The 17,502-nt window shown below is 34.7% G+C and overlaps 1 protein-coding gene across 1 annotated transcript in view; it reads left to right on the top strand.

The window, feature by feature from the left end:
* The window catches only part of LOC104083770 (A-kinase anchor protein 9-like), a gene marked incomplete at its 3' end in the record, with an annotated part of 64,652 nt that overhangs the window by 14,953 nt on the left and 32,197 nt on the right, over positions 1–17,502 (top strand). The window contains 13 exon segments of the mRNA XM_009587386.1: positions 1,426–1,639; positions 2,436–2,532; positions 3,751–3,766; positions 4,133–4,271; positions 4,729–4,826; positions 6,745–6,850; positions 7,347–7,509; positions 10,569–10,665; positions 11,519–11,611; positions 13,230–13,601; positions 14,576–14,800; positions 16,418–16,558; positions 17,095–17,198. Coding sequence (XP_009585681.1) covers positions 1,426–1,639; positions 2,436–2,532; positions 3,751–3,766; positions 4,133–4,271; positions 4,729–4,826; positions 6,745–6,850; positions 7,347–7,509; positions 10,569–10,665; positions 11,519–11,611; positions 13,230–13,601; positions 14,576–14,800; positions 16,418–16,558; positions 17,095–17,198 — 1,865 coding nt within the window.

Here is a 17,502-nt window from a genome sequence, read left to right as displayed (position 1 = left end):
CCAGAATGATAACCATAGCTAATGTGTGTGAGGATACTATTTTTCAGTGAAAAAAATACTCTTCCCTTACATTTAATTAAATCAACAACAACAAAAAAAGGTAAGAAGACGTCTAGAGCAATTCACACTTTGATACAACATTTAACTAACTACTTGAGGTGAAAACTTATCCAGGACATAATTTTTTAATCTGTGATTAGCTTTTCAGTTCTCTAAGTATTCATTCAAACAATATAAAGAGATAATGAAACTCTTGACTTCTTCAGTCATCTTATATCAAACTTGTGAAATATCAAACTTGAGAAATATTAATCTTCCATTATCAAAATTTTTGTGTATATGTGGTTATCACTTCTTAAGAAATGTATCTGGATGTGAGCGTGAGAAGAGAAGTGTGTGAAGATACAGAAGTTATGCATATCGTGATTCTAACCAATCCCTATGTTTTGCTGGAGAAATTTTGCTTGTATTTTTTGGTGTTGTAAATGAATTGCAGGTAGTATGGAAAGGATGGTTATTTGCCAATAAAAATAGCTAAGTATTGAACTACCAATATTTAATTAGGAATCATAAATCTGGCTTTAAATTTATATACAGTGATGAAGTTGAATAGCATGCTGCAAGAAGTATGCAACTAAGTTTTCTGTAGAAATAGATGTTAACCAGTCTTCGACTATTTTTTTAGATTGGTTTTTTTAATGTTCTACAAATCCACCTAACAGTGAACTAATATCACCACTGCCTAATTCTATGTTGTGTTGTAGTTCATTCACTTCCTAAGAAATAAAATCACAAGCAAAGCCACATTGGAAACAGTTGTGAGACTATAGAAAAGAGCTACAGCTGTATAATGTATTTTTTTTTTTTTTTATGAGGATGTGATAAAGGTCTTGCAATTTCCTGCCATAGAACTAAAAAACCATTATGGTCCAGAGGTGTCTAAAAACCTTTTCAAACTTGGACTCTAAATAGCTCATTATTGGCATATCCTAAATATGTTTTTGCTTTAGCAATAACATCCTCAAAACAGCAGACTAGAACTAAAAGCCTTGGAAATCAATGTTTTTGAGGTCTGTTAATAATAGTCTTTTTTCTGTATTTGGAGTGAACTTTCTTAACTTACTCTGCTGGTAGTGATATTGCTCTCACTTAATCAGAGTAAAATTCATTGGATTTTTATTGCTGCAAAATAGGAATTGAAGCATATTGAGTTTTGTTGATTTTAGTTCGATTTTTATTTTAAGTTGAAGTGTCATACTATTTTGTTACAATTCAGTTTTCCAAACTGTGTATATTTAGATTTACCTAATGCACACCATATATGCAGCATTCCATTCAACACATTAATGTCAGAAATTCGCAGAGATGGGGCTTTTTTGTTTCCTTGTTTCTCACTCTTTGTAAAACGTGTCTCTTTATTCAAAGACTGATTTACAGCTACAGATGGAAGCACAGCGCATTTGCCTATCCCTGGTTTATTCAGCTCATGTAGACCAGGTTCGTGAGTACATGAAAGCAGAAAAAGAGAGTGCACTTTGCAGTCTTAAAGAGGAGCTTGTACGTAGTCACCTACAAGAGATGAATGATCTTAAAAAAATGCATCAGCTGGAGCTCCAGACCTTGAAAATTCAACAAGCAGGTAACTTGACCAGACTTATGGTAGTGAAGCTCTTGATATGAAAAAGTGTCTTTGAAAGAAAACAAGCACAAGAGTTTGTGCATGTAGCTGTCCAATAAATTGTTTTTATAGAACATTTTGAAGTGTTTTTATACCAAATTATTTACCCATTACAAGTAGTCTATTACTCAGGGTATTTAAAAAAAAAAAAAAGTAATAATAATACAAAAAAGAGAAAGAATAGGAAGTATTACAACTCATGTTTTGCTATTTGTATTAGGTCAATTAATTGTAAAGAATTATATAATAGATTCACCTATAAGATTGTATTCCTTACTGAAATAATAAGCAAATGCATCAGCAAAATATTTTTGGGCTTGTCTCATTCTCTGTTCTTTGAATTCCTGCATTGGCTCCCTGTCCACATTAAGTAAGCTTCTTTGCTACTACTTTTTGCCTCAATGAGCTTTTATATTATCATGCTGGTTTTCTATCCCTATTTTTCTGTCATCCCATGATTTGCGTTTGTGTAATTTTTTGGCATAAGTTCTTTGCTCTCCAGTATGTTTCTGTAAGGTTTGATCTTTCTAGAGCTCACTAACACACAGAGCTATTTCTTAACACTTACTCCTCCTGAACATGCAGTTCTACCATAATAATTGAATCTGTCTGTGTGATGCAACAAGAAAGAGGGGAAAAAAATCCTATGCCTTTCTAAGAGCTGAAGAGGCAACCTCACCGAGGCAGGAAATTAGGCCTTTGAAAAGTTGCTGTGCATACAGTGTTTAAAAATAATATGAATAATTTGTATTCATAGATGATGAAGTCAGATCTACACAAAGACTTATAGAAAAGCTGAATGAAGCTGTAACTGAGGAATGTTCTAGGCTTGCTCAGGTAAGACTTAACAAAGAGTCTTTTTTAAAATGGAAATTTTGAAAACTAAAAATTATGTGTCATCATTTTTTACAGGTTTTCTTTGCAGCTTTTCTCTTTGCATTGATCACAAAATAAACCTGATTTTCCAAAATAACATTGCAAGAGGTTTTGTATTTTGTTTCCTAAACTCTTTTATGTCCTTGTCCAGACAATTCTGTCTTATACCTAGTCTTGATCTTCTATGTAATGTTTGTCTTGCATCTACTAGTTTGGAAGGGTTTTTTTTCATTTCGATATGTCTCTGCCTATAAGTTGTTGATTTAACAGTGGTCTGATGTCATGCACATATTGGCACACAGGACATCACTCTCTCACATCTGCAATAAGATAGTAATTTCTTTCTTAGCTGCAGCATATCTTTCAAAGACTTAGAAGTGTCTAAGAATCTACCAAAATTGCTGTCTATATTATTTTCAGTAACTAAATATTATAGTCAAAAATTGAAGTTTATTTTTATTCTGTATTCTGGTATCAGCCACCAACAACATTATTTTGCCATATCTTTTTTTGTAGATTTCTAGTAATCAATGGCCCTTACGGGTACTTTTTGACCAGCAATCAAGTTACTTATTAAACTTATTTCTGGATAAATTAAGCTACTTTCATCATTCATTATAAGCCATGGTTTCCCAATCTTAAATACTTCAAATGGTTGGTTTTGGTGGGGTTTTTTTTTCCTTCTTTGATGGACTTTTTTCAACAACTTTTTGGGAAAGTGGATAGCAGAACTTTTTTACTTGAGACCCGACATAGGAGAGATTAAGCAGGACTCCATGATCATAGAAAGCAGCAGCTACATGAGAGTCTTTGGCATTAGTTGTTTCAAAGCTGGGAAGAATGCTGCCGATCTGTATGATTCCATGTTGAGCTTTTGGAAAAATTGTAATTTTACTTTTGTAAGTTGAATTTGGTGTCTATTGAGTCCAAAATCTTCAAATAAAGAATCCCACTGTGTGCTCTGGGCAGGCCAAGTTTCTTTTCAAGTATCATTTATCTTCAGAAATCATATGGATAAATCTTCTGTTTGCCTACTCATGGTAAATATGGCAGCTATTCTGCTGGCCACATAGCACCAAGAAACATGAGGCATTCTGTTTATGATTTGCTTGAGTTTTCTTCTGCCATCCCCTTTTATCCTATTTGTTCAACAAGGTGAATTGTAATCTCTAAAAAGATACAAATTTCTGCCATAGGGAATCCTTCTTCCAAGTAAAAATGCAGTTTACAAGAATGAGACATTTACAATGTAAATTTGCTTTCAGCATTAATAAAGGAGGCCTTTCTATGCAAGATTTTAATACTGGGCAGTTCCAAATTAAATAGCCATGCCAAAAAATATGTATTTATGTTTTAGCTGAAAAGTCTTTCCATATCTGTTTCTTTTATCAGGAGTTTTAAAGACTGTCTAGGTTCTTACGACTCAACATAACATCTATGCCATCATTTCCACAGAAGAAAATATTCACAAAATACTACTTTCCTGCCACCATTTTTCTTGTTTTCTTTGTGAATTGTGATTGATAAATTAATAAACGATCCTTCACTTTTTTTTTCTTTGTTTCATTTGTTGTGCAGGTTTTGTGTGACAATCAGAATGAATATTCTTCAGCTGCTGTAGAAGTTAGTGATAGTGAACAGGATATTTTCAGTAGTCCTGCTGCTGTGAGAGAAAGACTGAGTGTAGAATTACCAATACACAGAGATCAAGCTCAAGGTAATGGCATTGTACTATCATGCTGGTTAAAAAAACCACTGATTTCAACTATTTCAGATTGACAATTATGCCATTAGTTGTTCAGATGCTAATTAATGTGCCTAAATAGCTGCTTTAGAGATTTCCTCACTGTTCTAAAACCACTTTTATTTTTTATTATGAGTATTTCCTTATGCTGTTTTCATTATAGTGGAGATCAGTGAAAAAAGTGTTGGGTTTTTTTTTTCCTCCTCCTTTTGTGGAAGCAGCTAGCAGCTCTACCAAAAAATTCATATATATCCATACCATATAAAAATGCATCCAAAATTTGGAAGGGGCCTCACTTGTTTCAATATGTAATGTTTATCAGATAATTATTCAGTGGAGAACTTGTGAACAATTCGTTGTATTAACATTTATGGTAAAATGTTTGATTTCATTCTTTTTTTAAAAGTCCCTGGTTATCTGTGTAATTTAGCTGTGCAAGAACATATGGATGCACTTCTACACAAGATAATGGAAGAATATAGTAGGCTGAGAGCACTTCAAACACAGCTGATGAAGGATTGTGAACAGGTAAACTTTTTATAGTATATGAGTATTTGAATTTTCTCTGTTGCATGAATTCCCTCTGGATGAGTAAAGAATCTTGGTTGAGTGGCAGAGCAAGGCAATGATTGATAAAATGGAGAAAGCTGCTACCCACGTCACAGAATTATGGAATGGCTGAGGTTAGAAGACTCTTGGAGTTTGTCTAATCCAACCCCTTGCACAAAGCAGGGTCAACTAGAGGAGGTTGCCCAGGACTGTGTTCAGCTGAATTTTGAATATTTCCAAGGATGGAGACTCCACAAGCCCAGTGGGCAACCTTATCTTCTTCAGGGTACACATTCCCAGCTCTCTCTGTCTCTCCTTGTAAGACAGATGCTCCAAGCCCCTCATCTCCTTTGTGATCTTCTGCTGGACTCATGCCAGTATATCCATTTCTTTCTTATACTGGGAGTGCAGCACTGGACCCAGCAGTCCAGATGTGTCTCACCAGTGCTGAGTAGAGAGGAAGGATCACCTCCCTCAACCTGATGGCAAACACTCTTCCTAATGCAGCCCAAGAGGCTGTTGGACTTCTGTCATAATGGCACATTGCTGGTTCCTGTTCAACGTGGTGCCCACATAGGCTCCCAGGTCCTTTTCTGCAATGCCACTTTCCAGACAGTCTGTCCTCTGCATGTACTAGTGCACTGTGCTATTCCTCTCTAGGTTGCAGGAGTTGGCATTTGCCTTTGCTGAACTTCATGAGGCTCCTCTCAGCCCATTTCTCTGGCCTGTTGAGGTCTCTTGAAATAGCAGCACAACCATCTGGTGTATCAACCACTCCTCCCAGTTTTGTACAGTCTGCAAACCTGCTGAGGGTGCACTCTTGTCCCATCATCCAGGACATTCATGAAAAGGTTAAACAGTATCAGCTCCGGTATTGACCCATTAGGTACACCACTAGTTACTGGCTTCCAACTGGGGTTTGTGTCACCGATCATAACCTTTTGAGCCCAGCAGTTCAGCCAGTTTTCAGTCGGCCTCACCATCCCCATTCTTCATCAGTTTGTCTATGGGCATGTAACGGGAGGTGGTGTCGAAAGGCTGGTCAGGTGTGATTTTCCCTTCATAAATCCATACTGACTACTCCCAAATGGAGTATCTTTTCAGCTTCATGCGTTTGGAAATGGTTTCCAGGATTATTTGCTCTGTCACCTTCCCAGAGATCAAAGTGAGGTTGACTTGCCTGTAGTTCCTCAAATGTTCCTTCTTTCTCTTCTTGAAGGTAGGAGTGCTTTTATCTAGTCCTCAGAAACCTTCCTCAGTCTTTGAAAGATAATTGAGAATGGGCTCGCAATAACATAGACGAGCTCCCTCAGCACTCCTTGGTGTATCTCATCAGGCACCACCAAATTGTTCATGTCCAGTTTGTTCCCTAACCTGATCCTCCTCCACCAAGATTGTCTTCCTTGCTCCAAATTTTTACACTCATCTCAGGGGCCTGGGATTCCTAAAGACAAATTTTACCAGTAAATTTGGAGTTAGGTACTTCCATGTATTAAATAGAGTACTCTAACCAATTCTATTTAGAGATGGTTGCAGGTCACATGTATTGATGGATATACATGTACAAAAAAATATTTGTGTGTGAAAACTGCATCTTGAGCCTGAGGAGGGTATTAGTGTCTTCCTTTCCTTCTTGGAGTCAGAGGAATTATAAATTAACAGTTTATATGCAGAGAGAGGAGTTTGAGATTTACATGGTCATTCTGCACAGGCTGATCAACTAGCTATAAATGTATACTTGGTCATTCAGGCTGTAAATGAAACACATTGTTACACTAGTTACACTCTCTTATGCATTGGCCACCAACCTTTCTTATATGTTTATAATTATAGTTAATATTTTTGCATTATTGCTAGACAAATTGTTGTCATTTGTGTTTACTTGGTTATTTTTTAGGCCAAAGAACCATGGCTATCTTCTTCAGAAAAGAGGAAAGAAGAGGAACCTAGCCACCTGGAAAGAAGAAAGGAATGTCTGCAGACCCCTTCCCAGGGTCTAATGGGTAAGAAGATGCATATGCTGTTTTTAATGTATGTATATTCAGAGAGAGAGGGAAGACAATGACTGATTCATAGCTTACTACAACTTGAAGCACATAAGAGATTTTTGCAGATTTTGATGTACGATACTCTAATTTTCTTAAATCTCTGAAATATTTTGGAGTTGTATTCTGTGAAACAGCTTTAGTTTAGTCTTTTTCAGTTTTCTACAGTTAAAGTTCCATTACCCATATCAAATACAGTTTTTCAAAATGGAAGATTAAGTTATAATTATTTGTTACGGAAAAGTAATTTATATGATTGATATAAATTTTGATATGAAATTGATATGAAATTGATATGAAATTTTTAACTACAGTAATTATTCAGTCGATCACTGCTAATAACTTAGGAGAGAGTTAATTTATACTAATGTAATTTATTTCCACACACCCCCCCGCCCTTCAAATAACCTACATATAGATCCTAAGATTCAAGAATACTGTTCAAAGGAGATAGGAAACCTTAAAACACAACCTGAAGAACAGCATGCTCGAGAACTGGAACACCTCCGGTCCTGTTTCCAACAGCAGCTGAAAGAAAGTGAAGAGAGATACACTGCAGAGATTGTCCATCTGCAGGATAAGCTTCAGAGGGCTGGGGTATCCTCTGACCACACGAGGTATTAATTGGTTCTTTAATGCTTATAACTTCGCACTGCATACAGAAAGTAGTGTTTCAAATATGTAAAGCTACATGTTTTACTTCAAAATTCGAGAAATTCTTTATAAACATATTACTCTTATGTTGTTTTGTTCCTTCAAGAGTTGCTAAGAGTGTTACGAAGAAATGCCATAAACATTGCAAACTAAGTAGTGCAGCATTTAGAATTCATTACATTTTTATAGTTAATAGAGGAAGATTTGATAATTGAAATAATGCATAAATATAATTTCGTATATATGAGCTTTTTAGCCATAATTTCAAAACTTCCAACTCAACAGACCACTTTTAACCCTCGAAACTCCAGGCAATGTGCTTTACATCTAAAGACACCTCATGTAGCATAGTTGCATAAAATTGATGATTTTCGAGAGTGATATGTAGCAATAAAGTTTGTGGCAGAGTTGAGGTCCATTTAACACGTTCTGGCTTTTACCAAGTCATGGGCCATGGGACATACTCATCAGCCTCCTCGTGGCCCTGACCATTGTGGCCATTCAAACCTGAAAGTCATGCAAGTGTCTTGGGGGGATCCTGACAACTGTGGAGCCTCCTTCTGTTGCCTGATTCTTTCACTGTCTCCTTGGGTGTGTTCAGGGAGTGGTGGGTGCTTTTGATTGTGCTCTATTCAGTGTCATTTCTGGTTTCCTGTTCTTCCATTTTTCTTGACCATTTTTGATGTATTCCTTCCTTTTGTTTCATTTACTATGCTACAAATCCACTCAGTTTCTCTGCATTTTCTTTGATCTGAATCTCCCTTCTTTGAGAGAGGACTATGAGCGTTTGTTAGTCAGACAAGTGCCCAATTGTAAAAGGGAAATGGGTAGACACAGTGGCAATAGGAAATGCTACTAAGAAGCGGGGAAAATTGCCTAGGAGTTTCTAGAAATTGTTAAATATTTGATATACTTACCACAGTACTCTCTTAAAAAGAAAAAAGACTGTGGTAGGATAAATCCTTAGAAGCTGAGAGAAATGAAGATAAAAGTGTTTTCCTTCAACCATGACCCATCAGAAACCAAACAGCTGTTTTTCCCTTATTGTTTGATCACAGCCTTTTCTCAGCCGTCTGTGTTTTTCTAACTTTCAAACATTTTTCCTTTCATTCCTGAAAAAAAAATCTTTCTAGTCTTGGAAATGGCAAGTAAAATATCCAATTTTTTTCCTCGTATGAATTAATACTTGTATGTACTTGTTTTGAGGTGAATAAGACATCCAAGTTCTGCAGATGTTTGTGCATCTGTAAGACTGAGGCTTTGTATCATTGTTTTCCACTATGTGCCTTGTAGAATCAGTACACATTTATTAGCCTGAACTCAGTTTTAAGGGACTGTATGGCTTCTTAATCAATTACTTTTTAATTTTTAAAAAAAATACAAGCTATAAGCATTTTCAAAATGCATTTTCTGCAACTGTATACTGCTGTATGTGTCTTGGCCAGGACAAGTTATAAATACTCATATATGATTTCTAAATTATTTTTAAATGGGTAGTTAGTGTTCTGATTTATTCCATGATAACTATTCACCTAAAATACTCAAAACTCATTTTACATATGTTTAATGAGCATTTAGAGCAATTATTGGTATTTATAAGCTAACAGAGTAGAGAAAAAATTTCCCATGAAGATTTGCATTCTCTTAGCTTTCATACCTGAAGTTCAGGTTTTAAACATTAAAATGAAACTGGAGTTTTACAGGAAGAGTTCCTAGATCAGTACATAAATTGTTTTCTAATAACCTAGTATGGAGATCTGTCTCATTACATCACAAGCCTGAGGATGAGTGTCTTTTAATGGTGTGGTCAGTAACCTGTTGAATGATCTGTTACATACTCAATCACCATACCTGGTTGTTGCTGCATCTTTTAAGGTAAGATCTAAGTAGGGATATAGCTGTGGCCAAGCTTAGGAATTTTTTGGGGACATTTTTATCTGGTTGTGTATCTATTGCAACATCAGAAAAGAAAAAAAAAAAATCAGTTGCTACTGTTCATTAATCAAATTAAACATGAATGCTAAAAGTAATGGGTTACTTTTTGTAGTTAAAAATGTCACAAGTTTTGTAAAATTACCATTCTGGATTCCATTTCAGGATTATCTAAACCAGCTCTCAGATTTGAGCAAAAGAAGCTTCATGGTCTCTGTAAAACCCTACTGTAGTTAGGATTGTAAGTCTCACAGACAATAAATTTACCTTCTAACTTAATCTACTTTGTATCCTGTCTTTTAGCAAGGGATTAGTGTCTGTGGTAGCAGATCACAAATGCTAGAGGAGAGAGATTTTTTTTTTTTTTTTTTTTTTAGGTAGTTTGATACTCTGTCTTCTCCTTTTGGCAGTGTATTTCTGTTGAGTCTTTTTCAATATGCAGTGAAAGGGGAGCTAGAGTTTTGGTGGTATGCGGTGGTGTTTTGGTTTTTACTGATTTACGTAGAGCAGTTCTGTTAGAAAAGACAGTCTCCAAATATATTTCAGCATATTATTATCTAAATATAAAATGAATCACATGTGGATTTCTTACTGTTTTCATCTATATAACACAAGAAAGCAGTGCATCTGTTGATAAGCATCAATTTAAGAGAATCAAAACAAATATAACCATTTTCTAGGTGGTTTTATGGCTTCATACACATAGCCATTCTGGTTTCTGTCATATCCTTATGATTCAAACAGGCACTTTTGTCTTCATCTTAATTGTGTTATTAAGCACAAAATATTCTCGGGTAGCTTTAAGAGTAAGTTATTCGTGAGGTCCTTGGTAAAACTGGTGTTGAGATGAGTTACATTGAGAGGAGGAGCTAGCATTTGGAAGGCAGATGAATTATAAAGTCAAGTTTACGAAATTAATGGCATGGGAAAAGGTGTGTGGTGAAGAAAATATTTGCAGTTACTGGTCTTTAAATATATATAATGTATAGGTATATTCATGAAATGCATATTTGAAGAGAGGAAAAATAAGGTATATTGAAATACTCTTTTTTTTTTTCATTTCCCCCCTCTGCTTTTTTTACCTTTTTAGTGTATCCACAGATTCACAAATAAAGCTAAAAGAAGTCTTCAGGGAAGTGAAGTGCACTGAAAATCTTCATCAGCAAAGAACAGATGAAGCACTGGAGGTATAATATAACTCAGTTGACAGCTAATATACGTATGGTCAATATAATTTAGATGCTTTGGGTTCTAAGACGAAATTGAAATATGGACTAGTATTTGATAGTAGTAAAGTAATGATCATGTTAGTACTATGCTATACTATTAGACGGTCCATGTTAGAGGAAAAAGATTTAAATTTTCCTGAAAAACATTTCTGGAATTTATGAGCAATAAAGCTTGCTTTATTGGTCTTGGGTTTTAATATTTTTTAATTGTTATTTCTTTGAAACAAGACATTTGGTTTAGGCTACTTCTTACTAAAGTGGAAAAAAATTAGTGTTCAAATTCTGGGATTTCTTCAGGAGTCTTTAAAATATTGTGACTTTTCTTTAAACTCTAGTTATGGAAGGGGACTGATTTAAGTAAAATCCTAGAACTTTTTAAGTACAGACTGCACAGTTTTTAGAAAAAAAATTTGAAAAAGTAATCCCAAAGATCTTAGAAACCAAATGCAAATGGAAAAGACTTCATACATGTCCCCCTAGTACTGCTGGAGACCTGGCTCAATAATTCTGCATTTTGAAAAATAGTGATGCTGCTTTGTACTGTGATCCTGTGCTTTCTTACCTGTTTTCTCTACATTTGACAATTCAAACAGTGCTGGGAGAACAATTGTTGCAAACTCAACTTTTAAAATTAATTTTGAAGCAGAAACAAGGCAAAGTCCTTTACCCAGTTCTTTTATGTTGTGATGCAAAATTATGTGATTTGCATGAAATGGAGATAACCTAACTGAGGAAAAAAATCTCTGTCGGATTGAAACTTTCAAAATTAATGAAATAAAAGCACAAAAGAAATTTCATGGTTTTCTTACAGCTTGCTAGTGAAATTGAAATGCAGAGTGATCTGGATGTTGTTCAATTGCTAGAAAAACAGTACCAAGAAAGATTAGAAGAAGAAATAGCAAAGGTATTATTTTTATTTTGTTATTTTAAAATATGTTTAAAAAATACTGTCACTTTCATTTGCCATTTCTGACAATTCAGACAGTTGCAATAGCATATGCTAACTTTTGTTTGGTTTATTTACAAGGAATTGTTTCATTCTGATTCTGAAAGGGGAAAGTCTTAAAAAAAAAATTCTGAAACATTTTGGTTTTTTTTTAGTTGTCTCTCTTATTCCTAACTCATAATTTCTGTTCATGTGGGGGGTGGTGGTGGTGTTTTTGCTTTAATACTTCAAAGAAAATAGACAACATGCAAACACATACTTGACACTAGAATTTATTTAGAAAATCCAGAGCTTGGATTTCTTGCTACTTTAGGCTTAACAGCTGGTCAGTTCAAAAGATTTTGCACTTAACAGTTTCACACTATTTTCTGATCGTATTTTATTGTGCATTTTAATATATTGTGTAAAATGCATAGTTTTTATTTGGATCTGGTGACTTTCTCTAAAATATGAGAAGTAAAATTAAGATTTTATAGGTAGAGTGTATTAAATTGTTTGTGGATTTACTTACTTTTTGACTTCCAAAAATTTTTTCACTTCTTTGCAGAATGAAAAATTATCTCTGCTTTCATTATACCATGGCATAAATAAAAATCAAATTAGCATAAATTAAAAAGTGGGGGGGAAAAAAAAAAGGAATTCTTCTTAAAAAGGTTTGCAGTCAAGAGTTAGGAAGAATGTTATAGCCGGCACTAGATGATGGCATTAACTTAAGTAATCCACGTTTCTGAAGTAAAAGTTCCATTTCTCTCATCTGCTGCCAAGAAAACTCTTCTTTATGGGAAAGCAAAGTGCATGATTGACTAGCATTTTGTTAAAGGCTGTTTAAGTTCGAAAGACAAACTCACATTTTCTGGAAAAGAAGAGTTAGGTATTGTCTTTTCAGGTGTAACACTTCTGTATTTATTATACTTTTTTTTTCACACTTTTGTAGCTTATGCTATAAATGGCTGTATTCTAAATCTAGAAAAGAACTGCTCACGTGATTGGAAAAGGGGTTTATTTGTATTAGAAGGAGATACTTAGCAATAGAAAAGTTACCAGCCTGTTGTAACTGAAACTGCAGCTGTCTAATGCCAGTAGAATTTTCTTTCTGGTCAGGTAAAATTCCTCTGCTGAGTATCAAGCACATGGCACCACTGTCTTTATACAGCCCAAAATTCCATGTCAGTGAAATGTTTACAAAGGATGCTTGGTTAGATAGAGGAAGCTTAGCACAGCTCCACTTATGTCAATATGCCAGGACTTTTTAAAGTCACGTTCTAGAATCTTTTTTAAAAAGAACTAGGTAATTCTGTGCTAAATAATATATTTTAATTGAAAATAACATCGTAGTTTATTAAAATACCTTAAATACAGCATGTCTCTATTTTAAGATGTGACTGTTGATGAGATTGACAAGATGTCTCTGGTTTTTTTGCCTTTCTGTTTTCTTCTGTTAAAAAAAAATATAGAATCATAGTTCAGAACTTCTAGTACTTTTATTTATATTATTGATGGTCAGCAATGAGATTTCTTCAGCAATAGGAGATGCTGTGAAGCATAAACTAATACAGATTTTTTCTTATTTATTCAGGTAATTGTGTCAATGAGTGTAGCATTTGCCAAACAGACTGAATTGTCAAGAGTTGCTAGGCAGAAGGAAGAAGCAGCACAAACAGAGTTTGTACATCAACAGAGAACACATTTTGAAATTAAAAAGCAATGGAGTGAAGAAGAGGTTGACGGCCCTCTTAGAAAAGCCACAGAAAAAGGCAGTAAGCATGAAGAAGAATTGAAATCACTTTGCAAGGAACTTACTGAAGAGTCTGGTGAGATCAACTCACTTGGAGAACAGCTTCATTCTAATAGCAAGCCTGGTTTCATATTAGGACAGACCACACATGAATCAGTGATTTCTGAAGAACTCTTTTCCCATGTCAAAGGGCTTACAGCGGAAGAAACACTGGTAAGCATAAAAAAAAATTGGCAGTGTGTAACACCATATCTGAATAATCTTTCCAATGGATTTACAGTTAATTTCAACGAGAAAACTGCAAAGAAAGAAACTAAGATGAAAATTCCATTTAAATATTTCCCTTTCCCTTTCAAAGAGGTGACAGCTTTAGACCTAAATTATCTACCCTTATTTCTTATGTTCTACCTGACTATCATAGCATTACGCTACGCTGTGAGGAAAGGAATGTGACACTGGTTACATGAAAATAGATTATTCCATTTCATAGATAAAACTGTATTGCAGGCAATAAATGTTATAAAGACTTTTTGTAAGTCCAGGTTATATTCTAGTGTTTATACAAGGAACAGGTTAAAAATAGTGTTTAAAAAGTTTGAGTTCCTTGTGATAAAGGATATCAGCTGAACACAAAAATTATAAAATTAATATGTAAAATATGTATTTACCATTCATAAACATGGGATGGCGGGTAGGGTGTGGAATAAGTATGGTAAAAAGCATTCATAAATTTTGACTCCACAATTTCATCCTAATTTTAATTTTTTTATTAAATTTGGTACTAGTTGAAGCAAAAATTACACTTTCAAATTTGTATAACAGTTAAATATTCTGATCTTGTATTATCTTCATAGTGAATAAACTGTAATATTCCTGCTTTGTATGTTACTGCTCTCTCAAACTTCTCTTGTACCCACACACTCTCAAACACATGTATGTCTGCCACTGCATTTTCTGTTGAATCTCCACCAGCTAAAAAGCATAAGAGTTAACACTGTTCACAGTTATTTTTAAAAAAATTGTCTTTTAAAAATAATTCTAAGCCTGGACCTTCCAAGAAACAGGCAACAAGATAATGCTTTTGAGATAGCTACTTGAATTTGTGAAAGTATTTTCTAAAATTTATTTAAATATTTATGAGAAACTGTCATCGAACATAAAATGCTAAAATAGTTCCAATATTTCAGCGCTACAGTGAGATCACAGCATCAGATACAGAAACATCAAGTCAGCTGTTGTTATATGAGGAACGTTTGGAAGACATGCGACAGGAGCTAGTACGGCAATATCAGGAACATCAGCAGGCAACAGAATTATTGAGACAAGGGCACATGCAGCAAATGGAACGTCAAAAAGAAAATCAAGAGCAACTCTTAGCAGAGCTTGAGAGTCTTAAAGTGCAATTAGCTGAGGTAATATGGGGTTTGACTCAATGAGTTAACATGGATTAACAAAGGGACATCACCAGGCAGATTTGTATTTATTTATACTCTTATCTCTCTATATATTGAGAGACATGCACATATTTATTATATGTATGCACACACACACACACACACATATCTATTTGTATGTGTATATATACAAACACATATATGCATAAAAGGCATATTTCCTTAATCGAAGCTTAGTCAGTGATGGATCAATTTAGACTTCTGTAAACCTGGAGAAAGCCTGCAGTGCTGCACGGCAGCCAGAAGAGTGAGTGCAGATGCATTGTAAACCATGCCACCTTCCAGATAAATGGCCCTGTGCAGGATGCAGACTAGCGTCTATTTACATCAATGAAGCCACTAGCCATGGCTAGAAATACTATAGAATTCTTCATTTTTCCTCATCCCCACTTGAGGTCTGAACTTGAACAGTATCGGTGGCTTCCTGCAACAATGTGTTTTGGCTTTTTTTGTTGTTTTTTTAAATCATGGGAGATGAAGTCCTTACTAACTGTTGGAATGAAACAAAATCTGTGGGGTTTGGTGGGAAACACCACTGTTTCCTTGCCTTTTTAAACTTAACTTGCTGTCACTGCATCTATTCAAAGCCTATAGTAGGTATGCTAATGAAACTCATTAATTTATCTTAATAATTAAGTCTTCAAAAATAATGTCATTTATAGACCTGTCTTCAAGGATTTCTTCCCTTGAAAGACATAGTAAACAGAATCCAGAAGAATTTGTCTTGCTCTGATTTAATTTCAACAATGTAACATTACAGAAATGCACATGGAAATAGTAATCAGTTATTTCTAAAGTTCTTTGATTTCACTGTGGAGTGGTGCTTTAGGTTTCTTCAGACCTTATCCAAACCTGGTTCTGTTCTGTTTAAGTTTGGGCTCAAGGAGCTGGGGAATCTAGAGAGCCAGTCACTTGTATCCTAGGTGTCTTTTCCAGCGATGTCAGGTGTCTCTTTCTCCTAGCTGCTCATAGGTGTCTTTCTATCATTTATCCTGATAATCCTTCCTTTCAATATATACATCCTTTCTCCTTTTACCTCTGTCAATTTGCAACTGCATCTTTCATCAGGGTTTGCAAATTCCTGAAACTGATGAAAAACATTAAGTAGAACTTATGCTGCTGGCTTTTCTCCATTTTTTAACGCCAAGGATGGTTTATCCATAAGAACCGCATAGGAATGTATGCATTGCATTTAAGCCGTGAACACTTCTAGCTCTTCTAAAAAAGAGTGTGTGTAGGCTTTTTATAAAAATAACTTATTTTCATCTTTTTCCTTGTGCAAAACATGTACTATAGCTTGTAATATTTAGAAATTAACCTCCCAGTTTGCATTGTGACCACAGTGTTTCATAAAGAGCATACAAATTATATGAAAATCTTAAAGAAGGTGTAAGATACCAAAAGTATTTATTAGCTGTATTCCATTCTAGAAAGCTTTCAGTGTCTTTGTAAGCATTTAAAGAAATGGACTGAAATTTCATTGTGCAAAATACGTAAAAAATTAGAAGTGACAGGACTCACTAATACTCAGAAGCTTAAAAAATTGTGTGTGCCTCTATAACACTTCTTTCTTAGCGTGTCTCAATGGAGAATGACAGCCTGGTTGCAGAGAGAGAGAGAATGCTTTTAGAAGAACTGGAATCACTAAAACAACATTCTGTACCCGGAAAAGAGAGGCTGTTTTGTGAGCTACATAACAACAGCACACAAACAGAGGTAAAGATGGACTTTGACTTTCTTGGCAGCTATGGCATGTAAAACCAGTAAGATTCCTTTTCGCTGCTACTCTTTTTATGCAATATATTTTCCTAAAAGATGTTGGTTATTGCTTGAACAGAGCAGGTGGTACTGGTAGACATAGTTTTTTACTTCAGGTAAGCAGAAGCTAGTTTAACAGCTTGAAGGTGGGGATTATTACTATGGGTATTTGCTCAGGTAAACTCACATTTTCATATCGTTATAGCAACACCCAACAGGAAGTACAAGGACTGTTTAATCAGCATAACAAAGTTCTTTCTAATAGGCCCTGCCTTGGACTTCCTGTTTTGTTTTTATTTATGTTTTAGTTAATTTTTCCACATAGGAAGCGTATTTCTTGATTTGTAATTTGGTGCAGAAGTTTAATTAACAAAACACAACTAATTTAGGTTTTAAATTTCATGTTCTACTGCATATAAGAAGAATATGTTGATTCTGGCATGACAGGATTTCTGTCCTTTTTGTCTTCTCTCCCTCTGCAAAAACTTACTCAGAATGAAAATGAAAACCAAAACGATGTGAGAGAGCAGATCTTTGAGGATGAAGATGGAGGAAGAAAGCCTGATGAAACATCTTCAGCTCTTCTTTCTAAAGAAAGGTGCTTAGAACTGTTAAGCAAACATCATTATTTTAAAAATGTTTAGAATCATGTTCTTGTTGTTAAATTAATATTTATAAGCTTTATTCTGACTAATGATAATAGCATTTTGTATTCTAGACAACCATATTTCTAAGTTTACATACTTTAGATTAAACAATGTCTTATTATTTATAAAGCCTGACGATGTAATGGCATAGAGGATGAGACAAATCTTAACCTATTTTACTATATCTTTCATATTACACACATATAGAATCATATAGATCATTTATACACATATGTATTTGTATACCCATTTTAT

The sequence above is a fragment of the Fulmarus glacialis genome, unplaced genomic scaffold, assembly GCF_000690835.1.
Source record: "Fulmarus glacialis isolate BGI_N327 unplaced genomic scaffold, ASM69083v1 scaffold6041, whole genome shotgun sequence".
In the NCBI taxonomy this organism is placed as follows: Eukaryota; Metazoa; Chordata; class Aves; order Procellariiformes; family Procellariidae; genus Fulmarus; species Fulmarus glacialis.
The sequence above is the reverse complement of the archived record's forward strand: the minus strand, read 5'-3'. Positions and strand labels throughout refer to the sequence as shown.